The sequence below is a fragment of the Erpetoichthys calabaricus genome, chromosome 9 (assembly GCF_900747795.2).
Source record: "Erpetoichthys calabaricus chromosome 9, fErpCal1.3, whole genome shotgun sequence".
Taxonomy (NCBI): Eukaryota; Metazoa; Chordata; class Cladistia; order Polypteriformes; family Polypteridae; genus Erpetoichthys; species Erpetoichthys calabaricus.
In genome coordinates, this window is record NC_041402.2 from 160,307,238 (window position 1) to 160,320,191 (window position 12,954).

Below are 12,954 nucleotides of genomic sequence, written 5' to 3' on the forward strand. Positions count from 1 at the left end.
CAACTCTTTTTCTATCAAGGAGCCTGGAACATTTCTGTCTATGTTTTGGTTAAGCCCATCCATCTTGTTCTTGTGTTCTGGTGTTTGTTCCAACTATTTTCCATTCTTTACTAATATTTTGCTAGACATTTATAATTTATCTCTTGCTCCCTAACAAATAAAATTTCTTTCTTTGGGCACCATAGCAACCAAACTCTTTTTAGTTTTCATCAATGCATAACATCTCTCAATAACCTTTTTCATCTGGAATTATCTGCAACTTGAATTAGTAACTTGTCACTCAAATCTATGTCTTGGAGGAAGCTGAAACTGTGTTTAAAGTACCAACAGATATTGCCCACAATCCATTATTTTCTCTCTTAGACTTCAACATGGTCTGATGTAATGATTCTCTCTCTGTCTCTCTCTAGCAGGGATGAGACAGGGATAGATTATGGATTAAGGTTGTGGATTACTCGTGGGTTGTTAGTTGTTAGTTCATTACATTTTAGCATATAATTTTTGTTTGGGGCAGGGGGGCTGTTTCAGTGATATATCCTCAGTTACATCTTATAATCTTCCTGTTGATTGTTGTTTTATTACGATGAAAGAAAATTAATGAAAAAAAATAAAATAAAAAGCCCTGTTCCCTGGAAGCAGCTATTATACACACTTAATATTTTTATAATAATGGCAATGCAATTAATGCAAAATTGAATCAATAGTATACAAATAGCATATGTACAGTATATATATATATATATATATATATGAGGGACATTCAAAAAGTTTCTGCACTTTTATATTTTTGTTGGAAATGGTGAAGGTAGAAGGAGTAGTAATTGGGCATTAAAAAGTTGGTATGACGCTGGGAAAATTGCATCGCAAACGAAGGTACCTATGTAGAAAAGAGATGTAATTTGTTTTTGAAATTCTTAATAAATAGTGTTAAAAAAAAGTGCGTAAACTTTTTGAATGTCCCTCGTACATATATATATATATATATGTATATGTATATTGTGAGAGATGGCCAGCAGTTTATCCCGGCCAGCACCCCCAGGCCGCTAGATGGAGTCCTCCCTGCAACATGGAGATGCCCCGGATCCCCGCAGGGCATCATGGAAAATGGAGTTCAACTTTACAGCCATGCTGGATAACGTGGGAGACACAGGGATTGTTATTTTCCCTATAGCCCGGAAGTACTCCCTAGTCAAGGGGAAGGAAGAACTGAAGTACTTCCGGGTTGAAGACAAATAAGAGTTTTCATCTGACCCAAAAGTGTTAGTGGATCATGTGGACTGATGGATAGGAGCGCTTCTGGGTCAAGGACTATTTAAAGTACTGTGGGAAACCCAGCAAGAGAGCCGGAGTTGGGAGGAAGAGTGACAGAGCAGGATTTATTGTTGATTATTGATTATTATTGTGTATTTTGGGAGTGGAGGTGCTTTGTGCACATTATTGTAATTATTAAAATTATTACTGGGACTTTGGATCACGTGGACTGACGGATAGGAGCGCTTCTGGGTCAAGGACTATTTAAAGGACTGTGGGAAATCCAGCAAGAGAGCAGGAGTTGGGAGGAAGAGTGACAGAGCAGGATTTATTGTTGATTATTGATTATTATTGTGTATTGTGGGAGTGGAGGTGCTTTGTGCACATTATTGTAATTATTAAAATTATTACTGGAACTTTTACCTGGTGTTTGGACGTGTTGTCTGTGTGTTTTACGGGGCAACAGCGACCCCTAGTGTCACAATATACAGGGGTGTACAAGAGTAGGCTTACAGTTGTTTGTATAGAAAAAGACATGCAGGTTATGATTATTACTATAGTTTTATTAACTTTATTGACTTAAAAGAATATCACAATGCTACAGTCCACTTAGGTACAATCTTGTAAGAGCTCAAATTGCCAGCCTCGCATATGCACAACTGCAAGCCTACTTTTGCCCAACCCTATGTGTATATATGACTGAAAGTGGCAACGGTGGCTAGATCAGGCCTGCCAAGGAGTTTGAAAGCCTGGATTTATCAGCATGGTATACTTCACAGGATCTTGTGGCCACTGCTTGTGTATGAGGTTCCACTAAAAATAAAGCTACAGCAAGGGTGTCAAATGCAGCTTTTTAAAGCAGACTGCTTTGTCAGTATTCAAAACTTGTAAAAAGGACCCTCTTTAACATTCATCTCATACATATACATTGTATCTTTATATATAATATGCTACCGTGGCTGTCCGTTTGTCTGTCCAGGATTTTAAATCACCTGTCGCTCGCAAACAGTTTGACCTATTGACCTGAAATTTGGTACACATATACTATGTGACGTCTACTATCCATTTTCGGGGTGGCGATTGACTTCCAAGGTCAGTCCTCTTTTTATTTTTATTTTATTTTATTTTAGAATCAACTCTTAGCAGCAGCCAGCAGGGTGGCCATGCGGCGCATGCATACGGGCGTCATTCTCATCCCTACCACCTTAGCTGTCACTTCTTATATTCACCTTATATTCTTATATTCTTATATTCACCTCTTCATATCTTAAATCATTCTTGAGGCAAATTGAACACTTAAGTCTCAGCTTAAGTGAAAAATTAAGAAAAACATACTAAGTAATGCAACACAAACACTGACTTAATCAGTTTTAACACGAAAAGATGCCGACAAAAGAAGAGAAGAAGCGGGCCGCTAGGGTGGAGAAAAGAAGAGCTGCTCAGGAAGCAGCAAGCGCATCAACCTCTGAGCAAACGAATGCTAAACGTACAGAGAAAGAGTATGAATACTATGAATGCTCAAGTCAAGTGTATTCACTGCATGTTATCATGCAGGGTGCCGTTACTGGTTCATATATAATTTAGGAGGATCACATTTACTACTGCTATTAAAATGCATCTCCAGTGTCTGCTTGCGTTTATTTTTGCCACCCCAGAGCTTTCGACCTATACTTAGAATATAAACAGATGCATTGTAATGACCCAACAAGAAAAAGTGAAAAGAAGATGATATGTCACACTGATATAAAGAAAGTCTGTATTTAGAATGATGCCAAAGGCGTGATAGTCTCATGAAGGAGATGCAGCTCAAAAAGCGCTGTTGCCATCGCCCCATCAAGGCTGCAGAGTTGTCAGGGCTGGGCACCTTTCTACAGCTTATCTGAGTGTTGCCACCATGACCCATTTGTCTTTCTGCTGACTTGATTTTTGTATGTGGAAAGAAAACACCATTGCATTACCACTTGTGTTAAATGTTGTGATTGCTGACAAAAAAACACACCAGTGCTGAATCCAGAGGATAACAAAGTAATTTATATAATTAAGTTATGAAAAAAATGTGTACAGCGACTAATCTTGCATTGTAAAAATTACATCTTATTTTTTCTTATTTTCAGGTAAAAGTATGCATAATTTAACAAGCAATACTTAGGCCAAATAAGCAGTGTGAATTTTTGCTTTTATCAAAAATATCTGCATGTAGGGTGACTCCTGGGGGAAAATATTTTGAAAAACCCTTTATTAGACAACATAAGAAATAACTTCTTATTCAAGCATTGCTGTTTTGTTACAAATAAAAAAATTGATAGAAAAAAAATAAAATAAAAACCTTGTTTGCAGGAGGCAGCAGCATTTATACATACTTAACACTTTTATAATAATAATAATAATTCAATTAATAGCACATATACCACACATTATGCAACATAACAAGTAACCTTTATATATTTACTTAGAAGTTGACTTCAAGTACTGCAGGAAAGCCTTATTTGCATGTTTTGCTGTCCCTTCCTGGTAACAGATTTGAATTAAAAAAACTATGAGAAATGAAATAAAATATTTCTATTTTTATTAAGTGTTCTCTGTTCATTCCTTCATTTTCTGAACCTACTAATCTAATGCATAATTATAGGAAGGCAGAGCCTACACTGGCAGAATCAAGCCCAAGGCAGGAGGCAGGCCTTGAAAGGGTGTCAATTCATCATAAAGTACATACTAATAATTAATTACATTTATATAGAGCTTTCCTTGCTACTCAAAGAACTTTACATCGACAGAGAGGAACCACTTCACCCATCACCAATGTATATAGCGGCAGCCATTATTGCACCACTATACTCACCACACATTACCTATTAGGTGGTAAAGGGGTGAGAGAGAGAGCCAATTAGAGTCAGGGAATGATTAGGGGGTCAGAATGGACAAGGCCATGATGGGCAGTTTAGCCAGGACATCCAGATAAAGCCTACTCTTTTTAAAAGATGACCAGTGATCTTTTATGACCACAGAGAGTCAGGACGTCAGTTTTACATCTCACTTGGAGGTCACCATATTTACAGCACAGTGTCCCTCTCACTGTACTGGGGCATTGGGATCCACAAACAGACCACAGGATAAGCACACTCTGCTGGCCTCACCAACACCTCTTCTAGCTTTTCCTAGAGGATCTCCCATCTAAGTACTGGCCAGGCCTGAACATGCTTAGCTTCATGTGGAAGACCTGTTCTAAAGTGCAAGTGGCATTGCAGCTGACTACATCTATTTATAAAGGTACTGTGTAAATTGACCAAGCTACATAACATGCAGATCTGTGGCATTTGGGAGGAAACAAGAACGTTTAGGGAAAACACAAGCTGACATGGGGGATAGTCAAAGTTTGTCCTGGGTATCATGTCCGGGACTCTGGAGCCGTGAAACAGGTGATAATTCCCTGCTTGATCACTGTCCATTCTCTATTATTCTACCCTACATTCAAAAGACACTTGTTTTTGATTAATTGGGGACTCAAAATTGCCTCTCTGTTAATTTGTGACTCTAAATTGCCACCCTGGGATGGATTCTGGGTAGGGGCTTGAGAGTGCTTTCCAACTTTGTAGAGATGGTTCTTTGATGCACCTAGTGTGTCTGAGGGATGAGCTTTCTTAGACCCTGCAGTGTACAAATTCAATTCAGAAAATAAGTGGATGGATGAACTCGATTGATTAACATATTTAACAATATATTTCATTTTTAATTAACTTATACTTTTTCAGTGCAGTTATAAACATAGTATACTGAATTCCCCCACCCCCATTCACCCAAGAATAAAAGTATAAAAGAGTCCCTTACTTAAAATAGTAAGGCAGGACTTACTCCTTTGGGATCGAGTGCAACAAAAAGCTGCTATGGTAGCCATAAGAACAATAAAGGCAACAAATGCCCCGACTGCCACTCCAATAGTGACTGCCATGGGGAGAGACTCTACAGAAGGAAAAACAAAAAAATTTTGAGTTTAAGATGACATTTAAGATGATAATTTTTAGGCAGAAAGATTTATTGTGAGAAATGTTTTATAGCATTGTTGTTTTATACATTGGTTAGATTAAAGTGAATATACAACTACTTGCACCAAAGTCAGTAATAGTGATGAAAGAAAATGAAAAATTCCATTGGAGGGGGCTGATTCTTAATGAGACAAATTAAATCCCCTCACATGTTTTATCTATACTTCCAAGAATATATTACATGCTTTACTAATGGACCCTTGCTGACTAATCATTAATCTTGACACATTTACGACTTATTAGTGTTATCAAGCTTGATTAAGATTCATTTGTCCTGAATGGACTAAACTGCATTGTCTAGTAATTTAATAAGAAAGCCGTAAAGAGTGGCCGATTTAATAAATGTTTAACTCTGGGATTGGTTCTGCAAATGTAAGAAAAATAACATCTTATTCAAAGTGCACCCCCCAATCCACACACCCACAAAGTGTTTTGCAGAACACATTAAAGATCCCAGTGCAGAAATGTGATTTGATCTCTGCAGGTACCATACTGTAGCACAGAATTTGCTAATTCACGCTATGATGGACTATATCCATTAAAGAGAAAAAAAGGATAGTGTCAGTTTTAGAGAGCTTCCCCATATCAGGTTAATCAGTCTCAAGTCCCTGGTCAGTAGGATTACTGTTTAGAACTTGGTAGGAAAAATAAAATTAATAAGAATCTCCCACCAAGGCACTTCTAAAAAATACAAAGCCAGAGCATACAGTGAGAATGAGACAGAGCTTCATGCTGAAGTAGTTCACAACCATTAAAACCAAAAATCCAGCCGTGAGAAGGCTGCATAATAATAAGCAAACAGCATCTAAGATCTTTTTGATGTGTTTTAAAAAAAGAAATAGAGATTCTCGAACCTTGGCTCCCACCTTGTTCCTTGAGTCGAATGATCTCAGTGTCTGAGCCGAAGCTGTTCCATGCGGTGCAGTTGTAAATAGTTTGGAAGTCGGCCCGCACAATGTTGCTTATAGTCAGGGTGGATATGACCCCTTCTTCAGTGCTGACAGTCTCCACTGTGTAGCGGCCAGACGTTCCAGATTCTAACACATTTTCTTTCCATGACCAGGCCTGAAGAAGGCACATGAAGACATGTAAGGAACACCTTCCGGACTTAAGATCATGTCAAACTGAGTAAACTTCTAGGATGTAAATAGCCTTTCAAGTGCATTTATCATAGTAACCAGTGGAGAAATATTTAACTGAAGGTGAACCTGTAATTGGGGTAAATTTTGAAAAACATTTTGTCAAGACACAGACAGAGTGAAACATATTCCGTTCATGTTTTATTTGCTGTACTTTAAATTGGGGGATGCAGTGAGTATTGAGACATGAATCCAACATCCTGGGTTCAAATCCTGCTTGCATATTCTCAGCCTGTCTGCAGAGGTTTTCCTCCCATATACCTAAAAGACATGCGGGCTAGTTGTTTAATAATTCTAAACTGAATGTGGCCCCGTCCATAGTACTTTATTTTCATTTAAAAACGTAGACATTAAGTCTCAATTTTTGCCATTCGTCCACACTACCCCAGCGATTTCAACCCCTGAAAATGGAGACTTCTGAAAATGCAGTCTCAGCGTTGTGGTGTGGAAAGGCAAAAATGCAGTTTTTCCAAAAACATAGATTTTAAAAGCACTCTGATTTGTTTGTCCTGCCCTGACTGGATCCTACTCATTGCAATGTCTCATTCCCTTACTGGTCACCCTTCATGGAAGAAAAATAGATTCCAAGATGCTGGGCATAGACAAGTCAATTGCCAAGGTGCTTGTTGTGTTGTTTACTTGTATGCTTCTAAATTACATTCTGTACAGTTTGAATGCTGCATACATGGCCCAAAGGCAAATAATTTACCAATGGCTACAGTTTTGTGATAAATACAGTGGCTGGCGGCTTTTCCTTCTTTTTGTAGAATGCTGGTTTTGGGTAAGACGTCTATGTTGCGCACAAGCTCAGTGTAGGCAGACAACTGTGTCATGTGCGTTTTTATTTATCTTAATTTGGATGGAGATAATTTTGTAAACAATGTGGAAATGCTAGCATGAGCAGAGATTGTTTTTATTTAAAAACAGTTTTTAAATTAAAATGTAGTAGTGAGGATGTAGTCTGATTGTGACTGTGGGTATGTTTGTGTAAGGAGGATTTATGATGTATTGATACCCTGTCTAGAACAGTTTACTGAATTGTGCTCAGTACTGCTGGGATAGGCTCCGCCTACACCTTTATCGTAAGAGCATCCCTTATCTACGATGGAGCGTTCGATCAGAAGAAACTATGAAGCTGGTTTTAAATTAAAAGTCGTTGAAGTGGTGAAAGAAATTGGTAACTGAGCTGCTGCAACAAAATTTGATGTATCTGAGAAACTGGTGTGAGATTGGAGGAGGCAAGAAGAATGTAAAAAAAAAAATTAAGTGTTGTATTTTTGAACGAGCGTATAAGTCGGGGTTTGATTTTAGGATCGATCAAGGAGGAGGAGAAAAATCAAAGATGGGAGAATCAAAGATGAGAGGGGGAAAAATCAAAGATGGAGGGAGATCAAAGAAACGGAGAAAAGAATGACCGAGGTTAAAAGACGTGAAAGGCAGTCTTAGCAGGAGGATCTGGCCACCTGGAAGGAGATAGTAGTGCGAGCTGAGGCCCCGTGAAGGAGTGTTAACTGTGGCGGTCTAGGGGCTAGTTTGTCCCACTGAACATTTGGGTGGAGTATGGCGAGCAAGGCAGGTGTCCCCCCTTGGCTTTTGAAAATTAGAATACTCTAGACGAGAACAGGCCATTCAGCCCAACAAAGCTCGCCAGTACTATCCACTTATTTCTTCCAAGAAAACATCAAGTCGAGTTTTGAAAGACCCTAACGTCTTACTGTCTACCACCCTACTTGGTAGCTTATTCCAAGTTTCTATCGTTCTTTGTGTAAAGAAAAACTTCCTAATGTTTGTGCGAAATTTACCCTTAACAAGTTTCCAACTGTGTCCCCGTGTTCTTGATGAACTCATTTTAAAATAACAGTCTCGATCCACTGCACTAATTCCCTTCATAATTTTAAACACTTCAATCATGTCACCTCTTAATCTTCTTTTGCTTAAACTGTATAGGCTCAGCTCTTTTAATCTTTCCTCATAATTCAACCCCTGTAGCCCTTGAATCAGCCTAGTTGCTCTTCTCTGGACCTTTTCTAGCGCTGCTATGTCCTTTTTGTAGCCTGGAGACCAAAACTGCACACAGTACTCAAGATGAGGCCTCACCAGTGCATTATAAAGGTTGAGCAGAACCTCCTTGGACTTGTACTCCACACATCGTGCTATATATCCTAACATTCTGTTAGCCTTCTTAATGGCTTCTGAACACTGTCGGGAAGTCGATAGCTAAGAGTCCACTATGACTCCTAAATTCTTCTCATAAGGTGTACTCTCGATTTTTCGACCACCCATTGTGTATTCAAACCTACCATTTTTACTTCCAATGTGCAATACTTTACATTTACTGACATTAAATTTCATCTGCCACAAATCTGCCCAAGCCTGTATGCTATCCAGGTCCTTCTGTAATGATATAACGGATTCCAAATGATCTGCTAATCCACCACTCTTGGTATCATCTGCAAACTTAACCAGCTTGTTACTTATATTACTATCTAAATCATTTATATATATTAAAAATACCAGTGGCCCTAGCACTGACCCCTGTGGAACACCACTCTTAACATCAGCCAGTTCTGATGAGGTTCCTCGCACCATCACCCTCTGCTTCCTGTGTCTGAGCCAATTCTGCACCCATCTACAAACATCACCCTGAACTCCCACCTCTTTTAATTTGATGCCCAACCTCTCATGTGGCACCTTATCAAATGCTTTCTGAAAGTCCAGATAAATAATATCATAAGCTCCATTTTGATCGTATCCTTTTGTTGCCTCATAGAATTCCAGCATGTTAGTAAAACATGACCTCCCTTTTCTGAACCCATGCTGACTGCTTAGAATAACTCCTGTCCTTGCCAGGTGTTGCTCGATCTTATCCTTAATAATTCCTTCCATTAATTTTCCTGTGATGCATGTTAAGCTTACTGGCCTATAGTTGCTTGGATCTGCCCTGTCACCCTTTTTATATAATGGGATGATATTTGCCATTTTCCAGTCCTTCGGAATCTCTCCAGTGCGCAGTGACTTCCTAAAAGTGACTTCCTTTCAAGGCGCAACCTCGAGAGCGCGAAGGAAGAAGGGAGGAGAGCCGACCTCGGATGGCCTGGCCATGATGCTTGGAGGCTGCCAAGATGGAGATCGGCCGAAAAGAGCTTGTGGCCGCTGAGTCTCCGCCGGCTATGCGAGCAATGGGTGAGCCGGGGAAAATGAGAAGGAGGAGGGCTGAGATCAGGAGGAGTTAGACTGCATTTTAACGGATTTATTTATTGCTTATTTTTATTCCCACTTTTCATTGGATTTTATGGATTTATATATGTATTTTTTGAAAACTGCACAATTGACACTTTTGTTTGTTTTACTTTTGTTTTGATTGGTTTTTAATAAAAGCACTTGAGCACCTTTTCTACCATCCTCTGGCATCATCAGTGAATTGTCCTCATATGTCAGCTCATCTCGGGCATAACTATTGACGCTGTTGGTTCAGCAGACTCCCATGTGGGAAGAGGGAGTCTGTAGGGGACCAGCATCGTCACACTATCTATCTATCTATCTATCTATCTATCTATCTATCTATCTATCTATCTATCTATCTATCTATCTATCTATCTATCTATCTATCTATCTATCTATCTATCTATCTATCTATCTATCTATCTATCTATCTATCTATCTATCTGTCTATATGTCTGTCTGTCTGTCTGTCTGTCTGTCTGTCTGTCTGTCTGTCTGTCTGTGTAATTACAGTGTTAGTTAGACATAAATAGCATACTTTGCTATAGCGCCTTATGCAGTAGTTAGCCTTGGGTTATCTGACCATTTTTTCTTTAACCTATGGAGGCCTTTACAATGCAGTACTTTATGTGATTCACTTGCAGAGGATTTACAGTTTTGAAGAATAGACAGCATGTAATGAGAACAATACAAAATGTTCGACAAATCATGTAAATTCATATGCCACCATTAGCTTATCGCATATCTTTTATTTGTGTATGTTTGCTCAATAGCTCAGTATTTGAACTTTTGAATAGTAATAATAATAATAATAATAATAATATATTTTATTTATATAGCACCTTTCCCATGCTCAAATAATCTCTAATTCCATAGGGCATCTAAGCAGACATAGCACCGAGGTAGCAGGTTCCTGAAACTGAACACTGTTCCAATCAACTCATTAATTATTTTCAGTTCTATTATCTTAAGCTTTAAATGTAAGTTACCATATCTTTAAGAAGATAATTATTCTTATATTGGAATCCTAGGCACTTTTTTATTCTTTGTTCAGGGCACACAGAGTGGCAGCAGTGGGATCTGAGCCCACAACTTTGTACTTTCTTCTTGAATTCTGATATATTGTACTGCCTGCTGAGGTTCAATAATGTATGCCGCATTTTAATACAGTACCAGTCTTGCAAGTGATACTCACTATTCGGTCAGGAGGAGGTGTGCTCCGGATGAAACATTTAATTTGTCCTTTTTCTCCATGTAGAGCATGCTGAGTCTGGGTGCTTGAGATGATTGGGGGACCTAGGAGAAAACAGAAATAATAATTTCCAATGATGCCCCTTAAGACTTAAGGTAAGCCAGTAAGACAGTGACATGACCTGATTGTTACAATCGTTATTGAATCTTTTTTCATAGCACCCTTAAAAGTTTGCACTGACACAAAGTCCTTCATAAAGCACTCAGTGTTATAATAAAGAATGTCACCCTGCGGTGTGTACAATGAGTTTTGCCTTTGATTAGCTCGGCTTGCAGCCCCTTCCGATCCCTTTAGACACTTGAGTCCACTTCTACCTGCACCTGAAACCTTGGTGTTCATCTGAAATATGCAAAGTGACTGCTGTGCATACCAGGGTCCTGCCAGAACCAATTTGGTTACCTCACCAGTCCCCCCACCCCTTTTTTCACAGCATCCATAATTGCAGTTTATTAGCAGATCCTAATTAAAATAAATTTACATTTTAATGACTTTCTGACAGGCAGCGTCTCCATGTGTGACTACCGGGACTCCTATTAAGAGTAAGGCTGCTGGCACAAAGCTCCCTGCATACAAATTGGGTGTAACAGGAAAAAAGAAAATAAAGAAATACATGAAATAATAATGCAGCTAATTTCTGCAAGGTATGTTGCAGTGTGGGATACAAAGAAGGAACAAGTGCTTTTTTTGGAAATATTTTTTAGTTTGACACACAGGAGCGGTCCTGGTCTGATAGAAAGCTCCTTCCAAGAGTCCTGAAGCAACTCCCAGCTCCTGTTACTCAGAAAATAAGGAATTAATGAGCTCGATCTCCAGCTTAAATTGGAAATCAGCTTCTTTGGGGGATATAATCGTATAACTTAAAGCCAGTGAGAAATTCTTTTGCTGTGGTACAGTATCTTCAAGCTGCTCAGAATGAGGTGGACACATGAATTCAATAAAGAGCCAAGCCATTGCTTATTAACCGGTTTTAATGCAGTTGAGTGCATTGGTCTCAGTCCAAGTAGATTTCTCACAATCACCTTGCCAATTTAAATTTGGCATGATGAAGCTAAAGCCAACATATGTTATTTCAAAACTTGAACAGGTCTTCAATTAAAAATTTTACGTACCCTTTTATGATTCATCCTAACAAATTAATCAGTCTTTATTTCATGTGCTGCAATTTACAAGGAGCTTTAAAATATGATGATGAATATTTTTATTCAGTCAGTGAATTAATTCTACTTTTATACAGCATTCAACACAACATGTTCCGTCAGAGTAAAAGTACTGGAAAATACCCATTTGACATATATACACCATGCTGAATCCTAATTACAATGCTTCCATATCAATAGCTACTAATTCGAAAAGTTGCATTTACACAATAATCGTGATTGAATTTATCCTGAAATTACCTGCTGGGTTTGGATTCACCAAATAGTACTGTTACTGCAGTACTTTGTTAATTAAAAATCAGACCACTTACTAGATCAATATACTTGTACTTAAACCAGAAGCAGCCGAGCCCAAACAAAAACATCATCCAGCTTGATCAGTACCTGAGTTTCTAATGCACAAGGCTAATACTGGGTCAGGCCTCCTGCATGTGTGCTTATACACTATGCGATGTGATGTGATGTGATGTGATGTGATGTGATGTGATGTGATGTGATGTGATGCTGGCACTGCTGCTTCACTTGCCTCAATGACAGTAACTTAATGTATATGTACTGCAGTGAAGAATGTACAAGTATGCTATTTCTGAGAGGAGCTAAAAGAATATTTTTTATTTAAACTCTATTCTGTCTTTTGACTCCACTGCTTACTTGTGATAGAACTCACAGGAAACTAAATCTAAAATAAGTAGGCACATAAGAACAGTGGAAATTTGAAAAACAAGTGGAGATCCTTCAGGGTTGTTTATTTAGCTAATAGCTAAGCTGTCCCAGTATCTTATCCAGATTCTTTTTAAAGGTTTTCAAGGTCTCTGCATTAAGTATATAACATCCCTTGATTTATAGTCAACAGTTTTTATGATAGAACCTAATATTTTATTTGCCTTTTTAAT

General features: G+C 38.5%; 1 protein-coding gene across 4 annotated transcripts in view; it reads right to left on the reverse strand.

Annotated features, from left to right (window-relative positions):
* kirrel3b (kirre like nephrin family adhesion molecule 3b) overlaps positions 1–12,954 on the reverse strand; it is a 971,552-nt gene that overhangs the window by 46,670 nt on the left and 911,928 nt on the right. The window contains exons 10-12 of one of the 4 annotated variants that reach the window (XM_028810345.2): positions 10,848–10,948; positions 6,158–6,356; positions 5,101–5,208 (exon numbers count right to left, since the gene is read on the reverse strand). In XM_028810345.2, the coding sequence (XP_028666178.1) occupies positions 5,101–5,208; positions 6,158–6,356; positions 10,848–10,948 (408 nt within the window). Of the gene's footprint in view, positions 1–5,076; positions 5,209–6,145; positions 6,357–10,847; positions 10,949–12,954 lie in introns of all 4 variants that reach the window. The other 3 variants (XM_051932391.1, XM_051932392.1, XM_051932390.1) reach the window with 3 other exon arrangements.